Here is a 26,074-nt window from a genome sequence, read left to right as displayed (position 1 = left end):
TAATGTAGCTTATAACAACACGTGACCTACAGGTGTACTTGTAATGTAGCTTATAACAACACGTGACCTACAGGTGTACTTGTCATGTAGCTTATAACAACACGTGACCTACAGGTGTACTTGTAATGTAGCTTATAACAACACGTGACCTACAGGTGAAATTGTTCTTGTGTTCAGGGTATAATGACATTATAATAGAAGAGTGTAATTGTGCTTTTATTACAGATGTGAAAAGTGACTTACAGGTGTAAATTTAATTGTGTTACAGGTGTGACATGTGATATTCAGGTGTAAATTTAAATGTGTTATAGGTGTGACCTGTGACATTCTGGTGTTGATTTAATTGTGTTACAGGTGTGACATGTGACATACAGGTGTAAATCTAACTGTGCTATAGGTGTGACAAGTGATATGCAGGTGTAATTTTTTATTGTGTTACATATGAGACATACAGATGTAAATTAAATTTTGTAACAGGTGTGACAAGTAACATACAGGTGTAAATTTGATTGTGTTACAGGTGTGACAAGTGACTTATACATCTGTAGGTGTAAATTTAATTATGTTACAGGTGTGACAAATGACTTATAGGTGTAAATTTAATTATGTTACAGGTGTGACATGTGACATACAGGTGTAAATTTAATTTTGTAACAGGTGTGACAAGTGACATACAGGTGTAAATTTAATTGTGTTACAGGTGTGACAAGTGACTTATAGATGTAAATTTAATTGTTACAGGTGTGACAAGTGACTTATAGGTGAAAAGTATAATTGTGTTCAGGTGTGACATATGGCAGACAGGTATAGATTTAATTGTGTTACAGGTGTGACATGTGACATACAGGTGTAAATTTAATTTTGTAACAGGTGTGACAAGTGACATACAGGTGTAAATTTAATTGTGTTACAGGTGTGACAAGTGACTTATAGTTGTAAATTTAATTGTGTTATAGATGGGACAAGTGACCTACAGGTAAAAATGTAATTTTGTTGCAGATGTGAAAATGTGACCAAAGTATATAGGTGTAAAAGTTTCAAACAGGTGTGACAATGTGATGTGTATATACAGGTGTGACAAGGGTAATTTACATGTGTTTATATTTGTATGTTACAGGTAGACGAGGCTATGGTGGAAGTTCTGGTCTAGGTAGCTATGGCACTGGGTACAGTAACTACACATTTACCCTCCCCAGCAATGGATATACAGGTAAAATACTGTCAAACTACACATTTCCCCTCCCCAGCAATGGATACACAGGTAAAATACTGTCAACCTACACATTTACCCTCCCAAGCAATGGATACACAGGTACAATACAGTCAAACTACACATTTACCCTCCCCAGCAATAGATACACACGTAAAATACAGTCAAACTACACATTTCCCCTCCCCAGCAATGGATACACAGGTAAAATACTGTCAACCTACACATTTACCCTCCCAAGCAATGGATACACAGGTACAATACAGTCAAACTACACATTTACCCTCCCCAGCAATGGATATACAGGTAAAAAACTGTCAAACTACACATTTACCCTCCCCAGCAATGAATACACAGGTAAAATACAGTCAAACTACACATTTTCCCTCCCCATCAATGGATATACAGGTAAAATACAGTCAAACTACATATTTACCCTCCCCAGCAATGGATACACAGGTAAAATACTGTCAACCTACACATTTACCCTCCCAAGCAATGGATACACAGGTACAATACAGTCAAACTACACATTTACCCTCCCCAGCAATGAATACACAGGTAAAATACAGTCAAACTACACATTTACGCTCCCCAAGCAATGGATATAAACAGGTAAAATACTGTCAAACTACACATTTACCCTCCCAAGCAATGGATACACAGGTACAATACAGTCAAACTACACATTTACCCTCCCCAAGCAATGGATATACAGGTAAAATACTGTCAAACTAAACATTTACCCTCCCCAGCAATGGATACACAGGTAAAATACAGTCAAACTACACATTTACGTTCCCCAAGCAATGGATATACACAGGTAAAATACTGTCAAACTACACATTTACTCTCCCCAGCAATGGATACACAGGAAAAATACAGTCAAACTACACATTTACCATCCCCAGCAATAGATACACACGTAAAATACTGTCAAACTAGACATTTACCCTCCCCAGCATTGGATACACACGTAAAATACAGTCAAACTACAGTCAAACTACACATTTCCCCTCCCCAGCAATGGAAATACAGGTAAAATACAGGCAAACTACACATTTACTCTCACCAGCAATGGATATACAGGTAAAATACAGTCAAACTACACATTTACTCTCCCCAGCAATGGATATACAGGTAAAATACAGTCAAACTACACGTGGCCACTTGTGTGGAGAGAATACAAAATTGATTGGACACTCGTTATGAGTTGTAGAAGAAAACTGTTGTAAGGTTTTCATGAAATTACTTTGATATCATTGGCTTTTTAAATAAATGCTTGTTATCATGGTTAGTGAAGTGTTGGTTATCTTGAAGTTAAATGCTTACATGGTCAGTTCAATGTTTGTTTCAGGGCCAGCTCTAGGCAGCTACAGCAGTGGTCTATCCACATACAACGCAATGTCACGATATGGCCGATCATATGACAGCAGCTACACCCCACGCAACTACGATTCATCATCAAGGTCATATGATGTCGGGTCAAGGTCACGTGACCTTGGAGCGTCCTCTAGATATGACACCTCCTCATCAACTGGGAGTTATGGTAGCGACTTGAGTCGTCAGTATGGAACAGACTGTAATCTGGAAAGTGGGCAGGGCTACGACAGTGGGCGTGGTCTGGATAGTGGGAGGAGTTATGACACGTCAGGCCCGTCCAGTTACGACTCGCGCGGATACATTAGCCCACGTACGGGGAGCTCAGATCTAGGGTACAGCTCATCGTTGAGGTAATTAAAGTGCTTTTTTTTTTTAATCTGTAAAATCAAGCACTTCAGTTTTTAGTAAAGTTTTCTATACACACTGCAATTATGCATATAGGTGTCAAATATTTCTAATCAGTGTGTTTTATGTCAAATAATTACACTCCAATGCCTTCCTAATAAGCATGTCACCATTTGTTAGGTGTGATATTAAATTGCAAGCAATCAGATACTAAAATTTCAGTGTTTAATGCCATATTTATCACTCAATTTAGTTTGAAAATTTGTTATTCATAACAGAAAATTAATTAATAAAAGACTGTTTTATTTTCACTTACTTGGCCAGTAGTACCTTATAAGAGCTCATATAGCAATCATCAGCTGGAATAAAGTTTTTCTTCAATGACTTCTTCTTGAGATCCATGAGGTGTGGGGTCTGGATTTTATGTCTGTACTTAATAAAGTGGAACACTGTCAAGTTTATTAAAAAAACAACCTTGAGCCACTGACTGCTCTAAACAGCCTGTTCTTAAATCTACAAAAACGGTTTCTTCTGAAGAACCATGAGGTTCAGGGTCAATGTATTTAACCATCAGCTTGCTTTACAAAAAGGACTTGCAACTGGCAAGTCTGTGTAAGTGAATGACGAAGACCCATATTGAAGGTCATAGAGGCTAGATAGGTTGAAATTTAAAATGACATATTTTCTTCTGTGTAAGTGAATGACGAAGACCCATATTGAAGGTCATAGAGGCTAGATAGGTTGAAATTTCAAATGACATATTTTCTTCTGTGTAAGTGAATGACGAAGACCCATATTGAAGGTCATAGAGGCTAGATAGGTTGAAATTTCAAATGACATATTTTCTTCTGTGTAAGTGAATGACGAAGACCCATATTGAAGGTCATAGAGGCTAGATAGGTTGAAATTTCAAATGACATATTTTCTTCTGTGTAAGTGAATGACGAAGACCCATATTGAAGGTCATAGAGGCTAGATAGGTTGAAATTTCAAATGACATATTTTCTTCTGTGTAAGTGAATGACGAAGACCCATATTGAAGGTCATAGAGGCTAGATAGGTTGAAATTTCAAATGACATATTTTCTTCTGTGTAAGTGAATGACGAAGACCCATATTGAAGGTCATAGAGGCTAGATAGGTTGAAATTTCAAATGACATATTTTCTTCTGTGTAAGTGAATGACGAAGACCCATATTGAAGGTCATAGAGGCTAGATAGGTTGAAATTTCAAATGACATATTTTCTTCTGTGTAAGTGAATGACGAAGACCCATATTGAAGGTCATAGAGGCTAGATAGGTTGAAATTTAAAATGACATATTTTCAAGAACCACTGTGCTCAAGGTCATGATAATTGGTTTGTAAGTTGGACATGAATTGTTATTTTTGTTAACCTTTTCACCCCCATGTAACTTTAATAAACTCTACCATGTATTTCTTGCGATGGGTCCATTATGGTCTAAAGTAGTGAAAGAGTGAAAATAAACCTACATTTAACACCAATGTTAGAACAAAGAAACGATACAGGCTTCTAAGGCCTTTTGCTTAAAATGAATAAAGATTGGGGATAACTATTGCTTTTCTTTTGCTGGTGTATGTGTCGGAGAAAAGAGAAATAGTTATGTCTATAAAAGGTCATTTCCATAGTCACTTGTAAAAGCTAGTAATCACTTAGCATATCTGGTTGTCCATTTTCTAAAACACTTCTTAATTTATTTTTAAAAAAAATGTGTATGTTTTTTAGCTTTCAGCATTTAGCATAAACTGAACCAAGGACTGTGTCTTGTTTCTCATACAGATACACACTATAAATACTTGTGAAAATTTCAGACCCTTTTGGCCTCTTGATTTTATTGAAATCCTTTTCATATTTGGAAAAAACAGGATTAAATTTCAAAATTTTGAACAAGTCTGATCACACAGTATAATTGACCTTAACATTCACTCTGATGTTGATCAGTAGGTTAATTGTATTCGACCCTATGTAGATGTTTTTAAAGCCGTGCCCTACCAGGAGGAGGGTACTGTTAGGATAGATCTGGAGATAAGCCTGCTGACATGAGATGTATACAAATAGTACAGGAAAGGAAATCACTGTAAAACTTTATTACAGCCATAAAACTTGACTTGATGTCAACATTAAATTACGGGCAATTAACATATGAAAGCACTTACAAGGTTTTTTTGGTCATCTTTCTGTTTGATTGCTCGATGACAGAATGATATCAAACATAACATGAGTCGTTTAGTGCATAGCAATAAGTTCAAATGTATACACAACAATGTCGTATTTAAATAAAGTATACATCTCTACCTCACAAGTTGAAGAGTTCTGAATTGATTTACGATATTTCAATTAATATGGCTGACATACTTGAATTAATGTTCAGTATTTTATTGTTTAAATCCTCGTTAGATTTTCTAATGTATACAGATTGTATCAAACCTTAATCCAATAGAAATTCATTTCACTTGACACATTTTTGAAGAGAATCTTGATGCAAGTTGAATTGTTATTCATTGAAATTCATCATCAATATGCAATGTTATCTGTAAAAATATTTCTCCACTGTGTGAAGCTATGTAGTTTCTTGCTGATGTAATTATCATTAGATGATATGGTTCAGTGAATACTTTTTTTCTTTGACACAATGATGTGTCTTTGTAAAGGTCACTTTGACACAATGATGTGTCTTTGTAAAGGTCACCTTGACACAATGATGTGTCCCTGCTCAAGTAACCTTCCCACAGTAGTGTTCCCTGCTCAAGGTCACCTTCCCACAGTCGTGTTCATGATGTGTCCCTGCTCAAGCAACCTTCCCACAGTAGTTTTCTCTGCTCATTTCACCTTCCCACAGTAGTTTTCCCTGCTCAAGGTCACCTTGCCACAGTAGTGTTCTCTACTGATGTGTCTTTGTAAAGGTCACTTTGACACAATAATGTGTCTTTGTAAAGGTCACTTTGACACAATAATGTGTCTTTGTAAAGGTCACTTTGACACAATGATGTGTCTTTGTAAAGGTCACTTTGACACAATGATGTGTCTTTGTAAAGGTCACTTTGACACAATAATGTGTCTTTGTAAAGGTCACTTTGACACAATGATGTGTCTTTGTAAAGGTCACCTTGACACAATGATGTGTCCCTGCTCAAGTAACCTTCCCACAGTAGTTTTCTCTGCTCATTTCACCTTCCAACGGTAGTGTTCTCTGCTCAAGTCTCCTTCCCACAGTAGTGTCCCCTGCTCAAGGTCACCTTCCACAGTAGTGTTCTCTCTTCTCAACATCATCTTTCCACAATAGTGTTCTCTACTCAACATCACCTTCCCACAGAAGTGTTCTCTGCTCAAGTCACCTTCCCACAGTAGTGTTTTCTGCTCAAGGTCACCTTCCCACAGTAGTGTTCTCTACTCATCACCTTCCCACAAAAGTGTTCCCTGCTCAAGTCACCTTCCAACAGTAGTGTTCTCTGCTCAAGGTCACCTTCCCACAGAAGTGTTCTCTGCTCAAGTCACCTTCCCACAGTAATGTTCTCTGCTTTAGTCACCTCCCCACAGTAGTGTTCTCTACTCAATATCACCTTCCCACAATAGTGTTCCCTGCTCAAGGTCACCTTCCCACAATAGTGTTACCTGCTCAAGGTCACCTTCCCACAGTAGTGTTCCCTGCTCAAGGTCACCTTCCCACAGTAGTGTTCTCTGCTCTAGTCACCTCCCCACAGTAGTGTTCTCTACTCAATATCACCTTCCCACAATAGTGTTCCCTGCTCAGGGTCACCTTCCAACAATAGTGTTACCTGCTCAAGGTCACCTTCCCACAGTGGTGTTCTCTGCTCAAGTCACCTTCCCACAGTAGTGTTCTCTGCTCAAGGTCACCTTCCCACAATAGTGTTCCCTGCTCAATGTCACCTTCACACAGTAGTGTTCTCTCTACTCAACATCATCTTTCCACAATAGTGTTCTCTACTCAATATCACCTTCCCACAGTAGTGTTCCCTGCTCAAGTCTCCTTCCCACAGTAGTGTTCTCTGCTCAAGGTCACCTTCACACAATAAAGTTCCCTGCTCAAGGACATCTTCCCACAGTGGTGTTCTCTGCTCAAGGTCACCTTCCCACAGTAGTGTTCCCTGCTCAAGGTCACCTTCCCACAATGGTGTTACCTGCTCAATGTCACCTTCCCACAGTAGTGTTCTCTGCTCTAGTCACCTCCCCACAGTAGTGTTCTCTACTCAATATCACCTTCCCACAATAATGTTCCCTGTTCAAGGTCACCTTCCCACAATAGTGTTACCTGCTCAAGGTCACCTTCCCACAGTGGTGTTCTCTGCTCAAGTCACCTTCCCACAGTAGTGTTCCCTGCTCAAGGTCACCTTCACACAATGGTGTTACCTGCTCAATGTCACCTTCCCACAGTAGTGTTCTCTCTTCTCAACATCATCTTTCCACAATAGTGTTCTCTACTCAATATCACCTTCCCACAATAGTGTTCCCTCCTCAAGGTCACCTTCCCACAATAGTGTTATCTGCTCAAGGTCGCCTTCCCAGAGTAGTGTTCCCTGCTCAAGGTCACCTCCCACAGTAGTGTTCTCTGCTCTAGTCCCCTCCCCACAGTAGTGTTCTCTACTCAATATCCCCTTCCCACAATAATGTTCCCTGTTCAAGGTCACCTTCCCACAGTAGTGTTACCTGTACAAGGTCACCTTCCCACAGTAGTGTTCCCTGCTCAATGTCACCTTCCCACAGTAGTGTTCTCTCTTCTCAACATCATCTTTCCACAATAGTGTTCTCTACTCAATATCACTTTCCCACAGTAGTGTGCCCTGCTCAAGGTCACCTTCCCACAGTGGCGTTCTCTGCTCAAGTCACCTTCCCACAGTAGTGTTCCCTGCTCAAGGTCACCTCCCACAGTAGTGTTCTCTGCTCTAGTCCCCTCCCCACAGTAGTGTTCTCTACTCAATATCCCCTTCCCACAATAATGTTCCCTGTTCAAGGTCACCTTCCCACAATAGGGTTACCTGCTCAAGGTCACCTTCCCACAGTGGCGTTCTCTGCTCAAGTCACCTTCCCACAGTAGTGTTCTCTGCTCAAGGTCACCTGCCCACAATAGTGTTCCCTGCTCAAGGTCATCTTCCCACAGTGGTGTTCTCTGCTCAAGTCACCTTCCCACAGAAGTGTTCCCTGCTCAAGGTCACCTTCCAACAGTAGTGTTCTCTGCTCAAGGTCACGGTCACACAATAGTGTTCCCTGCTCAATGTCACCTTCCCACAGTAGTGTTCTCTGCTTAAGGTCACCTTCCCACAATAGTGTTCCCTGCTCAAGGTCATCTTCCCACAGTGGTGTTCTCTGTTCTCTGCTTTAGTCACCTCCCCACAGTAGTGTTCTCTACTCAATATCCCCTTCCCACAATAGTGTTCCCTGCTCAAGGTCACCTTCACACAATGGTGTTACCTGCTCAATGTCACCTTCCCACAGTAGTGTTCTCTGCCCTAGTCCCCTCCCCACAGTAGTGTTCTCTACTCAATATCACTTTCCCACAGTAGTGTTCCCTGCTCAAGGTCAGCTTCCCACAATGGTGTTACCTGCTCAATGTCTCCTTCCCACAGTAGTGTTCTCTGCTCAAGGTCACCTGCCCACAATAGTGTTCCCTGCTCAAGGTCCCCTTCCCACAATAGTGCTACCTGCTCAAGGTCACCTTCCCACAGTCGTGTTCCCTGTTCAAGGTCACCTTCCCACAGTAGTGTTACCTGTACAAGGTCACCTTCCCACAGTAGTGTTCTCTGCTTAAGGTCACCTTCCCATAATAGTGTTCCCTGCTCAAGGTCACCATCCGACAGTAGTGTTATCTTCTCAAGGTCACCTTCCCTCATTAGTGTGTTCCCTGCTCAAGGTCACCTTCCCACAGTAGTGTTCTCTGCTTAAGGTCACCTTCCCACAATAGTGTTCCCTGCTCAAGGTCACCATCCGACAGTAGTGTTATCTTCTCAAGGTCACCTTCCCTCATTAGTGTTCTCTGCTCACGGCACATACAAATAGCTTTGTCTGTGCTCAAGGTCAATTTGACACATTAGTGTGTCTGTTGAAAGTCATCTAGACAGCGATGTGTCAATGAAAGACCAAGAGTTGAAATTGTTTGACATTTGAGTGAAAAAGACCTAACTCCATGTTGAATGACTAGTATGTGTTGTCACATTGCAATTGTTTATTACATATGAGTCAAGGGCAGGTCAGATGAATATCAGAACACTTTTCTTTAAAACAATAATTAAAACATTTCCATATCTTTCAAAATCAGGCTTGTCATTTTTCCTGTAAACACAAATATCTAAATTTGATTCTGTTTCTGTGGTTTTTTCAGGTACGGCCGAAGTGACTACTCTGACAGATCAACAGATGTAACTTTAAGAGACAAACCAAAGGAAGAGGATCCTGACCCTCCTGGGGTTCGGCGGCGATATCAGGGGTCAAAGTTCAAGGATCAGGATGCACCATTAGGTCAAAATCATGGCGTCAACAAGGATGACGACTTAGCATTGTACAAGGCATCTTATCGCAGATATCGTGATTCCTACGGCGAGGAGGACAAATCAGATTCTGACCGTGGATCTTTAACTTCTTCTCGTAGGGAATCGGAGGAAAGGGACCCAATAGCAGAAATAAAACGCAAGTACCAGCGTAAGAAACCTGACACTATAAGTGAAAATGAAGCAACTCTTTCGCTTTCAAAGACCGATAAAGTTGAGCCATCTCAAAGTGCATTAATGGACAGGTTAGGGTCAAGTGGTCAGAGTTTTTTATCTCCGAAGGGCGGGGTTCAAAGGTCACAGAGTGAAAGAGATGCTAAAGCTGATCCAGTTGTAATGGAACAAACAGGAACAGTTGATGCTGAGGTGGACACGATGCCAATCTGGAGGAAGCGACGTCTCGAACGGGAACAAAGGCGGCGAGATTTTCTCGATATGAGTGAAAACAAATCGAAGGAAAGGGAAAAACTAAAGGAAGAAATTGAAAACCAGGAGAAAGACAGTGCATATTCATTGAAAAGTGAAAGTAGGATTGGTGACAAAAGTGAAAGTAAAACAGAGACAGCTAGAGATAGGTTGCAGCGATTGAAGGATGTAAAAATGCCTCCCAAAAGTTCTAGTGTTGACTCTGGGGAAGAGGGTACCTCACTGGACAGCAGTGAGGGAAAAAGGATGTTTAGTGCTGAAGCTATGAAAAAAATTCTTCTTCAAAGGGACAGTCCCCTCTTGAGGACAAAATATGCAGAGGCAAAACGGAAAAAAGAACTAGAAAAAGAAGGAAGTAGAGAGGAAACACCGATTCCTAGTACAGACATTAAAACTGATAAAAGAGAAAGTGTAATTTCGCCGCTATCCTTCAAAGCTGATAGAATTAAGGATTCTGAATTTTCAAGAACATCATCAAGGTTTGGGTCAACTCAAAGTCAGGAGTCGCCTCTTTCTTCTTTAGAAAAGAGGTATTCAGACAGAGAGTTGAAGGACTCATCTGCCTTAACTGACAGAACTACTTCAAGGCTAGGATCGGATTCTGATGGTAAGTCGTCACGATTAGGATCTGATAGTAAACCATTAACTCTGGAGCAAAGGATAGCAGCCAGAATTGGACAAGATTCCTATAAACCCTCTCCCAGAGGTGGCAGAGAGGAAATGACAACTATTCCTGATTCAAGAATAATCTCGCCTCTGAACAGGTCTCAGTCGGCTAGGGCACCCATAGATCACGATTTTGGAACTGACAAAATTTTACCTCAGACTGATCCCAAACTATCAAGTTCACTCAGTAGGAGTCACTCCTCAAGGGACGAGAAAGATGGATTCCGTTTAGGAATGGTGTCAGAAAAAAGATATCCCTCGAGAGATCCTTCTGACTCGAGTATCGGTGCAAGGTCTGTATCAGATACTCGATCAGTGTCTTCTTCCTCTTCCTTGGATATGAGGTCGGCATCCACATCGTCCATGGACGCAAAATTGAGGACTGCTTCAAGTTCTTCAGACACTTCCTCTGTTTTTGTAGATAATAAATATTCAGTTAAGCCAACTTTGTCTTCCATTGACCAAAAGTCATCAGAACGAAAACTGTCTTCCAGAGATGAACGAGAAAGGGAGTATGGTTCAACTAGTTACGGAACAAAGTCGACTGCTTCTTCAGATCTGAGGTCATCCAAAGTCGCTTCGCAAGCCGATCAACAGAAAACTGGAAGTATTATGTCTGATAAATATTTAGAGAGGAAGAAAATTGAAGATGTTCCTAAGGGGAGAGAATCTAATGACATGCGATCAAAGTATATGGATGTTTTGAAAACTTCTGAAATTACAAGTAAGAAGGTAGAGAGAAGCCTGGAGCAGGGTAAACAATTGGATAAAGAGCGTGTTACTGCCAAAAACGAATCAACTGCGGAAGCTCCAAGGCCTGTGCCTGCCGAAAGACTCTCAAAGAAGCTATCCACATCTTCTGTTTCTTCTGACAAAGCAGCAACTGTAATAGGGGAACAAGTTAAATCCCCAAGTGTTTCTTCAACAGAGGAAGTATCTGGGGAAGGAGAAAAACGTAAGAGTACGGAAATCAAACGACACAAAGGATTGAAAGAGAGACTACAGGAAAAGGACAAAATCCGATTGAAAATGTTAGAAAGTGTGAAACAAAAACAAGAACAAAAAGCTAAACTGGATGATAAAACTTCCGATATTGATGTGACAGTGACTGCTAAAGTTACGTCAGTTGATATTTCTGCAACAAATTCGAAAAATAATCAAGGCGTCAACGTCACACAGAGAAGCCTTCGTACAAACGTGTCTCAAAGTGGCATAGAGTCGAAACCCTCGCAGGAGACTGTAAGTGTTAGGACGAATATAGCATATAACAAGGACGTAACGTCAAGAAATTCATTCAAGTCGGACAATAGTACTAAACAACCAGACAAGAAAAATGCACAAAATCTTGACAGAACACCCTCATCAAAACAAAAAACTACGCCAAAAGTTGATATGAAAACAGCAACAAAAGTAGATACAAAATCAGCCACAAAAGTAAACACAGAAACAGCACCAAAAGTTGATCGTGAAATTACATCTGAAGGTCAAACAAAGGATGATGAGAGTATGAAAAGTCTAGAGGAAGCGCGCTGCATCAAACCAAGTGACTTGAAGTCCAGAAAAATCAAACATTATGTTAGGTCAAAGTCCAGCCATTTGCAGGAAGATGTGGTAAATGAGAGACCAGAAACTGAAGTAGAAAAGACACAGGAAGTTACTGAGTCTGGTCCCAAGGCACATCGACCATATGGCCAAATCAAGGCCAAGACCACGGATATTGCAAGTCTGCTTGATAAAGGTCAAGATGAAACGGTTTCCACCTCAAATGGCATCACAAAGGAAGAGGAAGTGGATAACCAGTCCAGCGCTGAGTTAAGTCGTATGGAACGAATTGCTCTGTACAAAGATGAACGTCGTCGTCAGCTTGCCTTTATTGCTGCTAAATTCGGCGATAGCGACAAAAAGAGTGATGATATCAAAATGTCAGAAATTGTGCCATCGCTATTTCACACCGCTGCAAGTCGAAATAATGGAAGCAACGAGGACATTTCAACACTGGCAAGGTCGCGAAGTGTAAAAGAGAGTTCCCCACAAAAAACTGTCCCGTCTATGATATCCCGATGTAGTAGTCTGCGGGATGGCTCCCCAAGGTTGACAGCAAGCCCCGAAAGAGATACACAAGACGGGAAAGCGTACCTTGCCAGTAAATTTTCCAAATTTCGAGAACGTTTCAATGAAGATGACATTTCCAACACAGCTGAAGAAGATGCACAAAGGAAGGCTGGACCTCCCGAAAAGGAGCTGTCTTCCCTTGAGATTAGACGTCAGCGTCTTCTTTACGGAGAGTCCCAGTTCGACAGTGGGAAGCTTCTGGCTGTAAAACCAGAAGAAAAATTGGAGAAACAAGACAGTACTGAAGATGACAAACCACTGAAGAGGAGGAGGCAGCTCCCTAATATTCCGGCTGCATTGGGAGGTACCCCAGATCCTCAGCTGTTTGATAAGGATGGTGAGGATGATACTGACTCTCCAGGTCAATCTTCTTCATCTTCAGGGCCATCACCAGCCACTGTGATTACTGCAAGCGGTGCTGAGGCTGTCCTAACAGATACATCTAAAGCTAAATCCGAATCTGTGGCTATAAAACCAACAATGTCACAACAATCTGAAACAGTGGCTACAAAACAAATGCTGCCTCACACTGTTAAATTAAGTGAAAAGGACACAGTGGAAGATAGTAAGAGGTCTTCCACACTAACAGTCCAACAAAACGTGGACAGTGTCAAAAGTTACGGACAAAAAGCCAAAACAGATCAGTCTACCAAGAAATCTCCGTATCAGAGATCGTCGGTGAGGAGCATACAGGAAATGTTGGGGGAGAAGCCAGAAGATTCAGGGAAGGAGTCTTCTGCTTCTGGAATCGAAACAGCTCCCCAACCCTCCGAGAGAAAAGTTACGTTGTCCAGTAGTGTTCAGAGGCAATCATCACTGGATAAAAAACAGGAAATACCAACGCAGAAAAGTGCATTGGAAGTGAAAACAGTGCAATCTAAGGTAACACAGGAGGCTGTGTCTCAGGATAAACAGAACATTTCTGTCGCAAAGGATGGATCTCAGAAACCAGTGACAGATCGCGTCAAGGATGGAACAACAGTAGTTAAGTCTCAACTTGTAACTAGTAAATCAAATAATTTGGAAGTGAAATCAGAAGCTTCTGATCAAACTGTTATTCCACCTTCAAAGCCACAGACTGCATCCACACGAAATGTTCAGCAGCCAGTGACAGTGCAGTCTAAAGCCAAAGACGTGAAACCAACGATGTCTGTCCAGTCTACTGCCAAAGACGTGAAACCAGTAGTGTCTGTTCAGTCTACTGCTAAAGATGTGAAACCAGTAGTGTCTGTCCAGTCTAAAGCTAAAGATGTGAAACCACTAGTGTCTGTCCAGTCTAAAGTTAAAGACGTGAAACCAGTAGTGTCTGTTCAGTCTACTGCTAAAGATGTGAAACCAGTAGTGTCTGTACAGTCTAAAGGTAAAGATGTGAAACCAGTAGTGTCTGTCCAGTCTAAAGCTAAAGATGTGAAACCAGTAGTGTATGTACAGTCTAAAGCTAAAGATGTGAAACCAGTAGTGTCTGTCCAGTCTAAAGCTAAAGATGTGAAACCAGTAGTGTCTGTACAGTCTAAAGTTAAAGATGTGAAACCAGTAGTGTCTGTCCAGTCTAAAGCTAAAGATGTGAAACCAGTAGTGTCTGTCCAGTCTAAAGTTAAAGACGTGAAACCAGTAGTGTCTGTTCAGTCTAAAGCTAAAGATGTGAAACCAGTAGTGTCTGTTCAGTCTAAAGCTAAAGACGTGAAACCAGTAGTGTCTGTTCAGTCTACTGCTAAAGATGTGAAACCAGTAGTGTCTGTCCAGTCTACTGCCAAAGACGTGAAACCAACAATGTCTGTTCATTCTACTGCCAAAGACATGAAACCAGTAGTGTCTGTCCAGTCTACTGCTAAAGATGTGAAACCAGTAGTGTCTGTACAGTCTACTGCCAAAGATGTGAAACCAGCAGTGTCTGTCCAGTCTACTACTAAAGATGTGAAACCAGCAGTGTCTGTCCAGTCTACTACTAAAGAAGTGAAACCAGTAGTGTCTGTTCAGTCTACTGCCAAAGATGTGAAACCAGTGGCATCTGTTCAGGCCTTGGAAGTCAACCAAGTGGCATCGTCAGTTAAGCCTATGGTATCCACAACTCAGATGCAGGTTAAATCTACTGAAGCCAAGAACGAGCAAAAGGTCCTTGCCTCTAGGAGAAGCCCCGACAAAAGGGTGATAGCTAGTGCCAAGGAGGTGGTGAGGTCCTCTGACCGGAAGACACCTTCACTGGAGGCAACAGAGGCCAAGGACAAAGTCTCACCTGTTTTGCCGGAACCAGATGATATCACAAAATCTTCAAAGGGTTCTCACAAATCTGTTAATTCTGGACAGGAGAAAGTACCTGTCAAAGCTAAAGCTGTATCAACAACAACAGTAAGTGTTTCAGCTAAGCAGATAGAGACAAAAACAATGGATTCATTTAAGAAAGGGAAGGACACTAGGTCTTCTCATGTACAGCCTCAAATGGTTGAGGCATCAGCCGTTCTGTCAAAACCTAAAGAGGGACCTAAGACATCTGGAATGGTTGAGACACCTTCTTCTACACAGCAATCTATACCTTCATCTGCCTCTTCACTGAATGAAGAAGAGAGTAAGACAATGTCCTCTAGGAGGTTAGAACGCAGTAGTAGTCGAGAAAGAAAGAGTGCGGAGCGACAAGTAGCCACGGATGCCAAGTTAAAATTAGAGGCTAGAATTCAGAAAAAAATGGAAGAAAGGGCAAGGCTACATGAGAGGGGACCAGAAAGAAAGTACCAGAAGCCCTCAGAGGGTGATAAGTCTCAAAGTGTGACAGCAACAGAACGCAAGCATGGGTCATCAGATGATAGCTCCTCTAAGGAAAAGGGTAGGAGCAGGCGAATGTTGAAGAAAACGGGGGAGAAAGCAGCAGAATACAGACGAAGTCGTTCTGTTGGGGAAAGGGATTCTAAATCTTCCCGAACTCCCTTCACAGGGAGGACTCCTGTCCAAAATGTTACTCCTTTGGACATTAAACAACTGCTAGCAAAGTCGCCTGACTTTAATCTCGATGATTTACTGATAGATAATGCAGAGTATTTATCCGACTCGGAGGTACTTGCCAAAGCAATGTCTAAGGAGGGTGGAAGTGATACGTCCAGGGATAAGAAGCCGGGATCTAAAGTGAAAAGGGTGTTACGCAAAAAAGATTGGCAACGGAGCAAATCCGATACGTCCCAGATGATGGCCATTGCTGAATCCAAAAGGTAAGTGGAGAAATTTTGAAAAGGTAACTAAACTGGTTAGAGCGTCTGTCTAGTGTTCAAAGGATCCTGGGTTAGAACCCCTGTCTGGCCGTGCATTTTTTTTACTCCTGTGACATTTGGCGCCCAACAAAATATACCAACGGAAGGTGGTATAGAGTTGCGTGTGTCTTCGGGGTGGAAGACTTTGTTAAAGGAGGGAGGAAAAATGCAAGGCTAAGACCTGGGTTCAAAGCCGGGACCCTCTGAACTTGAGACAGATGCTTTTGAACCAGTTTAGCTACTTGGTCACAGGTAATAGACCCAGTCCAGTTCCGCTGCAATATAAAGATTTATTTGGCCTCATGATTTGTATTTTGAAAAAATTATACCCCAATCTAATATGTCCAGATGCCAGATGGAAACACTCTTTACATGCTTGTGTTTAGTTTAAACAAAATTTATTGAATAATACAAAAAAAAATAGATTTAGGCACAAGGTATCACAACTTATTAATGCCTTTTTCCCCCAATACATAATAACCCAATAGTCTAGCTGTAAATATGATCACACATTTTATGAAAAGGAGAGTAAAAGTGTGTGGGATGTGAAAGTTTAAGATTGCTTGTGTATAAGAGGTAGAAATCTTAAATCCTTGATAGATTTGTTTGACGACTGTTAACGCCACATTAGAACATATTGACTTTGAAAAAGCTTTTGTCAAATTCTTGATGATGATGTAGCCTTGTGTTCCGTAGCATCTTCTTCTAAATGTCAAACCATTTATTGTCTGCTAGGATTTGTTTCAAAATGTGTTTTGCTTTAGTGTCAAAAGTCTGTAATGTGCCCTTAACCCTCCTGTTAGCATTTACATTGTACAAGTGTTTTTTTGTACATATCGGTAAATATTTAAGTGCTTTGTCTTTCTAAGGCTAGGAGAGTTACCTCCCTTTGGACAACTTGTTGGATTGTGATCTGGTCAATGTTAACCAGGATTATCATCAGTGTTTTCTACTAGCTCAGTGAAAATGTTACAACACGATATATAAACCAATCAGCTCTTCAGGATTGAGACCTAAACAAAACATAGGAACAAAGGATTTGTGGGGAGATTAACTCATTCACCCCTGAAATTTTATGATTAGCTGTTCCAACCTTTGAATTGGAAGAGTTCAAATGTGTCTTCAGGGGTGAATGAGTTAAATCCTGTTTGGACTTCACTTTTGCTCCATTACTCTTTATCACTAGAAGTACATCAGCCATGTTACTTATACTAACTGCTAACATGTTTCAAGGTAATACATGGGGACATCTTGGTTGGAGTTGAGTTTAGCACTGTTACTCTATTACTCGAAGGTCATTTGCTATATAACTTACTGCCTTCACCTGTTTCAAGGTAATACATGGGCACTTACTATGTATAATACTGCAATACATTAATGGCGACATTCAAATAAATACTGTAGTATTTCATATTTAGCCAAAGCAAGATGTTTTTTAAGGTACACTAAAAAAAGAAAGAAAAGAATATTGTATGGGGTAAGAGGATAAACTATGTATAATAAAGTATACTTAACCCTTTTACCCCTATGTAACTTTAATAGACTCTACCATACATTGATCTGGATGAGTACATTATGGTCTACAGTGGTGAAAGGGTTAAACGTATTATAGACTTAACAAAATCATGATTTGATAGTTCTTTTTCTCCCACAACTATTGGTTTCTTCACTCCAAACTTGTTGGATCAACCTGGAAGGAGTTGGTAAATATTTGTGGTTACCCGCTAGTGGGTAACACCCTGGGTGTTATTTCCTAAGGCAAACTTCTAATTATCAAGTAACAATGCATTGTCTTCGATGTGATAGTTTATGGCAATTGTTTCCCCGATAGGAAACAGGAAAAATGTATCTTAAGAGAAACATAGGATTTTCTAGGTATAATGATAAACTTGTGATGGTCAATTATCATGTTTATCTAACTTTCTATAATTCAAATTATTGAAGACACTCAGTAAACCGCGTGTATTTATACAATCTGTAAAATTAAATAACTCCAGGTCAATGTAAATGATAACCAACTACCCCTTGTTGGGGGACCTCTGTGTATTTCCTTCCGTGTAAGAGTGAGGAAGGAACACCATGCTTATTACTAAGTATCTCAAGTACTTACTAGTTGTTTCCCACTATACAGAGATTTGTTAGCTTAACGAGTCATTATCTGAAATTTTTCGAATCCCTACAAATACATAAATAATTCGGTGATTTTGCAATCGTTATGTGTTCCTGTATTAAAATCTCTTATTTTATGAATTTCCATACTGGTTCATAATGTTCTATTTGAATTTTTCTTTGGTGATTTAAGTTTCATAAGCATTTCAACAGTTTCAGTACAAATGGTATAATAAAGCTTATCAACAAGTAATGAAATAAATGTTCAAGTTTCATGTAAGTGATATAGACGTGTGTATATATATATATATAGAAACTTAATTATGGAATCAGAATGTTATTTTGAATTCTGATCCTGCAGTCCTTTCCATGGTAAATAAGTAATGAATTTTTATCCTACAAGTTTGGAGAAAGAAAAAATGTATGTGAAACATATGGTCAGTTAAGAGAGGGTGTCGGTGAAGACGGGGGATAACAGTATACATATGGTGGTATAATCAGGTGTCATTTAATAAAGGGGTTAATAGTTAATTAGGATAATAAAATCAATTCAGATCTATATATATAGGAGGTCCTTTAAATGATGTGTTAGCAAAGACTGGCCTTGTCTCTAGAATATTGAATTATTTAGAAAAAAATAAACACTACTAGTTTTGATTACTTGGATGTCTGATTCTAGAGAGCCACATATTAATAACTGAATCAAATCAGCATGATCTCGGTCATGTAATATGGGCTTCACCTTTCTGCTCTCACCACTTTTCCAGAGAGTGCTCTTCCAGATTTGATCAGACCCTAAGTTCTCAAACTAGGGGGAGATAAGCTAACTGTAAAATGCAACTCGAAAATTCTTCAAAAAACATATAGGGGCTGATAGCCTGTCTAGTAAATACTGATTTTGGCAAAAGTCGTGTGTCAGTCAAGTTGTGTGTTGGTAAATTTAGGTGTCAAATCAGTCACATGTCGGTAAATACAGGTGTCAATGAAGGTGTGTGTCAGTAAATACAGGTGTCAATAAAGTCATGTGTTGGTAAATACATGTGTCAGCAAAGTCATGTGTTGATAAAGTCATGTACAGGTAAATACCATGTAGGTAAACTCAGGTGTTAGTGAAGTTATGTCGGTATTCACAGGTGACAAATAGTCATGTCAGTATCAATAATTACAGGGGTTAATAAAGTTAGATTTCATTGCATTATATTACGGTCATGAGCATTTAAAAACAACAGATATAAATTGCATTGAACCTGGTTGACAGTTTCATGTTTCAAGTTTCCTTTTTCAGATAAAGATGTTGTTTGCTGATCTGTCAATAAACAAGCTTCCAGTATATTGTGTTCGGCTTTCTAAAACCTGACACACAGGGATGCTATAGGATTTTGATGGTTTCGTTGAGGAGGAAGGGGGTCACCTTGAGTTCACTTTGTACTTTTAACAGGGATAGCTCCTTTGATGTGACTTTGAAGTTAGTTTTTGATTTAATGTAAATATAAAAAAAAGTCTCCTGTCATAACGGCCACTTAAAGGTGGACATATTTATAGGGGGAATGATGGTCAGAAGTTGGTCACACCTAGCCAGGTGTTTGGAGGAGACCACTCTTGACCACAGGTCAGTGACCTACAGGCAGTATTTTAAACTGACTTGATTTGTTCTCTTGCACTAGTGTATTTAGACAGACTAGATGACTACTTGTTTTCTGTGTATTAATTGACTTGAGCAAGTCTACACTTTGATGTAAGTCTTGTTCAATATCCATAATAAGAAAATAACAACTAGACTGAAAACCAGTCTTCATTCTGTCCATGATAGGCATGGCTGGTTCATGATTGACCAGGCATTGGTGGTTCCTAAGAGGTCAGATTTGGTGGGTATTGTATTGGGTCTCTGGTTGGCCAGATATTCCTCCTTTTTTGAATGAGGAAGTTGGAGTCATGGTCCCTGATTTATGAAGCTCATATAAAGTTAATCATTGATCAATGAGATCTTAATAGTCCCTAATTGGTTACACCTGTTTGGTTCCTGAGTCATGGTCAGTCTAGTTTGGTTCCTGATTGCTTAGTCTAGGATGATTGTTGATTGGTCAGTCAAGATTGATTCCTGATTGGTCAGTTCTGGTTAGTTTCTAATTAATTGTTGCTGGTTGGTTCCTCACTATTTAATCCTGGATGGTACCTGATCGATCAATATTTGTGGGTTTCTAATATATGTCAGTCCCGGTTGGTTTCTTATTGGTCATTAGAACCATTTTAATGGGTTGACATTTCACATATAACCAGAGCTTTTAATGTCACAAGGTGAAGACATACTGTGTAGGAAGATAGTATCGCATTTTAATGTCAAGTGGTAATCTGGTAAATATCATCTCCCAGTATTGGAGATCAACTTCTAAGATGTGAGGAACATAAACTACAGGTGTATGGAAATAGATTTCAAATGTAGAATAGCATTGGTCTGTTTATGGACGTATATATATAAAGTTGCTTCAGTATTTTAAGGTGATATCAACAGTATACTGAATATACTGAATTTCATTTAATTGAAACAAAATGTCCCATTAGAAGAGGGATTTATGGTCTAAAAAATGTTCCATCAGAAAAGAGATTTGTGGTTTGAAATTTACCATATGGTTGATGTTATGCTGCACCTTAGCATTTATCAGGGGTAATATTATCATCTTCTGGTAATAAAACACACCATATGTAAAGAGTATTTATGTGGAGTGTTACGTAATGTTGAGACTGAGAATTCCGCCATTCCGGCACTTTGATGTAATGGCAAAACCTGTTATCTGAAGTTTAGGCAATCGCCTTGCTGAGAAAGAACAAGCCGGGTCTAGGAGCATATATACATCACTTTAGGGGCTTCACGGGTGTTAAATCCATATAGTCCTACGTCAACAGATTGACGGGAAACATTCGCCTTGAGAAGAAATGATGACATGTGGAAGTTTTCTCTGTAACTTTCGGCTTAATGTTGATCGTTAGCGAACAGTTGTTACTTTTGTCACATTCTCTTTGTGTTTTGTTTAGATTTGGTACAGTTAGGGTATATCGGAGGTTTCTCAGGCACTGCAAATGTATTCTGTGTTGATTGGCACATTGTGTTCTGTTTGTGAAACGATACTGAACTGTTTAATCTGTAATCAGGCATATATTTTAAACGCTTTCCTGAATCCAGTTGTGCGTTTGATAAAATCAAATTTTGAAAAAAAATCTGCTTAAAAAAAAAAAAGTTATTTTGAAAAATGTATGAACAAACAAAGAATTTTATGTATATATTTCTGAGGCTGGTTATTTTATATCCCAAGGGAGGGGACACGTGAATTGTTAAAGGTATAGGGTTCACTCATAAGGGATGGGGAATAAATAGATTTAGTACAGAAGTCTTGATTTATTGAAATGATCCTCGAGTTTAGCTTGCTAAAATAATATGCACATTTATATTTTAATATTTTGTATTTTATCCTTTAAATTTTTATATTTTGTTGACCCGGCCCTATCAAAGGACAGTCACCAGGTACTATAGCCACAGGTCAGTGGTCTTTCTCCAAGTACTTCGGCTTTCCTCCACCACCACAACCTGGCTCGTCTTTAAATCAACACAAATAAACCAAACGTATCTCTACTTTTTTATGAAAATTTTCAACTATTCTTCATTTTGTTGATGTAACCCAGACAAAGTATATATGACTAAGATAATTCTATACATTTTTATATTTTTTTGTGGCCTTAATGTCCGATGTGGAGAAGTTATGTGTATTTCATATAACCAGGATATGTACATTTCAATAGTTTGTTAGTTTGGCCTTATAATGAGAAGTACACATGTAATGTATCCATAAGTGGTTTACTATTGAAGGACAACTGTTCTCTGCTGTAGAGTACACACTTATCTCAGAGTCTACCAAGGAAGGAAACTTGAATACACAATTGATTGTGTGAGAATACAATGCATATGTAGGGCTGTGAACGTCACATTAACAGGGAGTGACCTTCCGTGTGGTAGTTTGTTAATTTCAGTCTGGACCATGTGTGTAGAATCTGTATCCTATGTCATAGCCACTGTTAATATCTCCGATATACACACTCAAAAGACTACCATTCCATTGGAAGGGACGTGATAAAGGTTTGGGATTGTTTTGTGCTTATTTTACTCATACTGTCAGTCCCTTTTTTACCCATTCACCCCTAAAGTCACATTTGAACCTTACCAAATCAAAGACTGGGCAAGTCCAGTTTTGATATGTAGGGGTGAATGAATTAATCATCATAGGTTAATTATGTATTTGTTATTAATGTTTTACCTTGTCACAAAGTTTTAATATTTCCAGATTTATTTAATACTTGTCTGTAATGACTAAAAATACTCCTGCTGAATAACTCGTGTAAGAGATAGACTTTGATGAGCTATGGTCTTCCTTTAACAGCTAGGGGAAACGAAGGAGAACGCTATTTTTATATCTGATGTAATGTGTGTCAAATATGACTCATGGTCATGATCATGCATCTGTCCATAATTTTCCAAACCTATGGTCATTTATCCATCACATTCTCCTTCCTGTTTTCAGCCATTTTTAGCTTCTGTTGTCCTTATTAAGGTCAGTTATCCATAATTTCACACATCTTGCATTCAAATTGGAGTCAATTTAAACATTTTCGATTGTGTCACCAAGTTCACCCTTATGAACGGTTCTAAAGGTAGCAAGTTTACAAAATATTTCCCCGCATTAGGACTAATTTCAATAAATTAATTCTGCCATTCATTATTTACAACTGATATTCAGCAGTAGTTCTATTGACTGTTTTGTTTGGAGGTAAGGATATACATACATGCCAACCCTCCCTATTTAGGAGGGAGACTCCCGAATTTTGGATCCTTAATTTTAGAATTTTCAACCATTGAATTTGCTTAAATGTTCCTATATTCCAAGATTTAATGATTTCATCGGAAAGAACAACTCAAAATGTGTCATTATAAAGGGTTATTTTGTAAGGGGGTGTTTAAACACATTTTATTTATGTTTTAATTTTGAGCCGAATCTCCCCCCTTGAAATTTCAAAAAGTTGTCAAGTTTGGTTATATGTTACCTATTATGTTAGATGTCCTTATTTGAAAAAGAGTTCTATTGTTAGGTTCCGGTCAAATTTCTTTAAATCAATGTTGTTTATAGATCAAAATAATATATTTCTGACATTGAAATATGCATGATAATGTATGATAATGTTAGGTAATTATAAATTATAGGAAAATCTTTATTAGATTTTAAGGGAGATTACTCCAGCACAAATGTGTACAATATTGAAGGCAGCACATATGGGTATAATGTATAAGATAGCTTTAAACAATTATTACAAAAAACTGTTTCATGATCTGGGGGCATTGATAGAATGGCAAGAACAAAGATGTTGCTGACCAAAGCTTTAACCCATTAACCCCTAAAGTCACATTTGGACCTAACCATACCAATTCAAAGACTGCACGGGCAAGTCATTCCTAGATATGTATAGGGGTGAATGTGTTAACATTGGTATTAAGCTATAGCGTAGATTGGACCTAATACTTATATTTGTTTTTAATGAACAGAATGAATACCTGGAGGGCATTGTGATTGGACTTAACATGTAATAGTCCTGTATACTTTTAGGCTTGTACATAATTCATGACTCATGTCTGCTGAGGTTGTCAATTGTGTAAAGTGACAGATCAAGGGACATCACTCTAATTGACCTGTATGATCTGATAGAAAACGCCTTGACAGTACAGGCATGTATATATATACAGATGTATACTGATGTCTTGTGTAAAATCTCTGTAGATAAATACCAGATTAGTGAAAACCAACATTGTCATTGGAGTCTATGGTCAGATTTAAACAGGTTTGTCTGTGTGTGTGTGTGTTTGTGTGACTTACCAGGTAAAACTTTTACAGGTGTGTCATATTGGCTAAAGGTATAAATATTTCAATTAGTTACCTGTAACTTCTGATGGTTAAATATACAGTGTAATCAGGACCGGTGGGTGATGTAACTATCATACGTCATCATACACAGGTGTGAACCTTTGATGAGTGAGTTACTGTTTTTACCGGAGCACATTGTATTTGAACTGTCCGAGTACCGTGGGTGTGTTGGAAATTTCACAGGTTACAATGTTATACAAACAGTTTGGAGGAATTAGAAGCTAAAAATAGATGTGTGGATTTAAAAGAGATAAAGATTTGTCAGAAGATAATTATACAATATAACTGACAGAGACTTACCATTTGTACAAGCTTTATGCTAAAGTCTGGACATATATATTTGATTCAAAGAAGAGTCTGGATTAAAGCCAGACAGGTGTGTCTCACAAAGCTCCTGGATACTGGTATAGGGATTTAGAGGTGAACTATCTTTTTAACTTGGTAAGTTTTACATCATTTTTGTATGGTATTCACTTGTATCTTTGTGGTAAAAGCATTATCTTGTATTGTTGTGGTAAAGTTATTCTGTGTATTGTAATGGTATTCTCTTGTATTCTTGTGGTAAAAAGTATTGTGTATTGTGATGGTATTCTCTTGTATTCTTGTGGTAAAAAGCATTGTGTATTGTGATGGTATTCTCTTGTATTCTTGTTGTAAAAAGTAGTCTGTGTGTTCTTGTGGTAAAAGTATTTGGTTTATTTATATGCTATTCTCTTGTATTTTTTGGTAAATATATTCTGTGTATTTGTATGGTATTCATTTGTATCATTGTTGTATAGTGTTGTACAATACATGTAGTATTCATGCATAGTTTAGTGGAATTATATTCTGTGATATGAATTAGTCATGTGTTATTCATGTTGATTAATAATGTCAGAAGATCTAACACTCGCAATGTGACTGACATATTGTGGTCGCGATCTCGGACAGATCTGTGGGTGGATTCGCTAGAGTGCCACACTAGTAAAACATTATAAAGTTAAAGGATGCTCAACACCACAAGATCACTTTTTTTTATCTTTATGTATGTTAACTGTCTACATGTTGCGACTGATGATGCTTGCATAGTCTGTCACGAATATGTAGACAGTATCATGAGAGATCATATTAGCGGTCTTAAGGTGTTAATATTAAGCTTCCTTTCTTTTTGTAAGGTTTTCTTCTGGTGTAGCATTCTGTGAAATGAAATTCATATGATAATTTATTGTATTCTACGACATCATCAGCTTTCTGTAGTAAATTACTAATTATATGCCTTTCTTTTAGAGTAATTTACTTTGTGGAAGAGATTAATTACATTCATGTTAAATTGCTGGGGGATTAAATTGCCAATTTAAATTTTCCACAATATCACTTTTCTGGTGTAGCATTCTGTGATGTGAAATTCATGTTATAAATTATTTGTATTCTACGATATCTTTCTGTAGCATATGATTTCCTTTTAATGTTAATTCTTGGTGCAAGAGATTAAAATTCACATTAATTTGCTGTGAGACTCAATTACCAATTAAAATTTTCCACAATATTAATTCTACAGATAATTACTATCACTGGCATATGAATTGGATGTACAGCGTTTCCACACATACATATGAAAACAGTTTGTGCATTCTATCTGCACATTTATATGCATCAGACGTGTATGCGTTGTACTTTATCCGTGAAGACTTCTATTTGAGTTAACAAAGTATGTAGATTATATGCTAATTGACACAGGTGAAATGTCTACTTAGACATGTCAAATATTGTCTGAGAAAGGTCTGCTGGATGTGTGCTCATGATGTCATTTTATGGCAGTTTAAACAAGGTTGTCAAGAGCTGAAAAAAATGACAAATTATGATTAAGTTGGCAAGTCTGGAATTAATGTATGGTTTTTGCTCCGTAGATACAGCGTAGGACATGTAGTGATGGCAATCAGTAGATACAGCATAGGACATGTAGTGATTACCATCACTACATATCCTACGCTGTATCTAATGAATTCCATCACTACATGTTCTATGCTGTATCTAATCATTGCCATCACCACATGCCCTCCGCTGTATCTACTGATCACCATCACTACATGTCCTCCACTGTATCTACTGATTCCCATCACTACATGTC

At 38.8% G+C, this 26,074-nt stretch overlaps 1 protein-coding gene across 10 annotated transcripts in view; it reads left to right on the top strand.

Annotated features, from left to right (window-relative positions):
- Nucleotides 1–26,074, top strand: part of LOC110449351 — a 192,367-nt gene that overhangs the window by 62,626 nt on the left and 103,667 nt on the right. For 8 of the 10 annotated variants that reach the window (XM_021496162.1, XM_021496158.1, XM_021496160.1 and 5 more), the window contains exons 2-4: nucleotides 1,118–1,210; nucleotides 2,568–2,943; nucleotides 9,293–15,859. In XM_021496162.1, the coding sequence (XP_021351837.1) occupies nucleotides 1,118–1,210; nucleotides 2,568–2,943; nucleotides 9,293–15,859 (7,036 nt within the window). Of the gene's footprint in view, nucleotides 1–1,117; nucleotides 1,211–1,413; nucleotides 1,517–2,292; nucleotides 2,300–2,567; nucleotides 2,944–9,292; nucleotides 15,860–26,074 lie in introns of those variants that run through there. The other 2 variants (XM_021496166.1, XM_021496167.1) reach the window with 2 other exon arrangements.

Source organism: Mizuhopecten yessoensis, unplaced genomic scaffold (genome assembly GCF_002113885.1).
Source record: "Mizuhopecten yessoensis strain PY_sf001 unplaced genomic scaffold, ASM211388v2 scaffold4583, whole genome shotgun sequence".
Lineage (NCBI taxonomy): Eukaryota > Metazoa > Mollusca > Bivalvia > Pectinida > Pectinidae > Mizuhopecten > Mizuhopecten yessoensis.
This window is presented reverse-complemented; position numbering and strand designations above follow the sequence as displayed.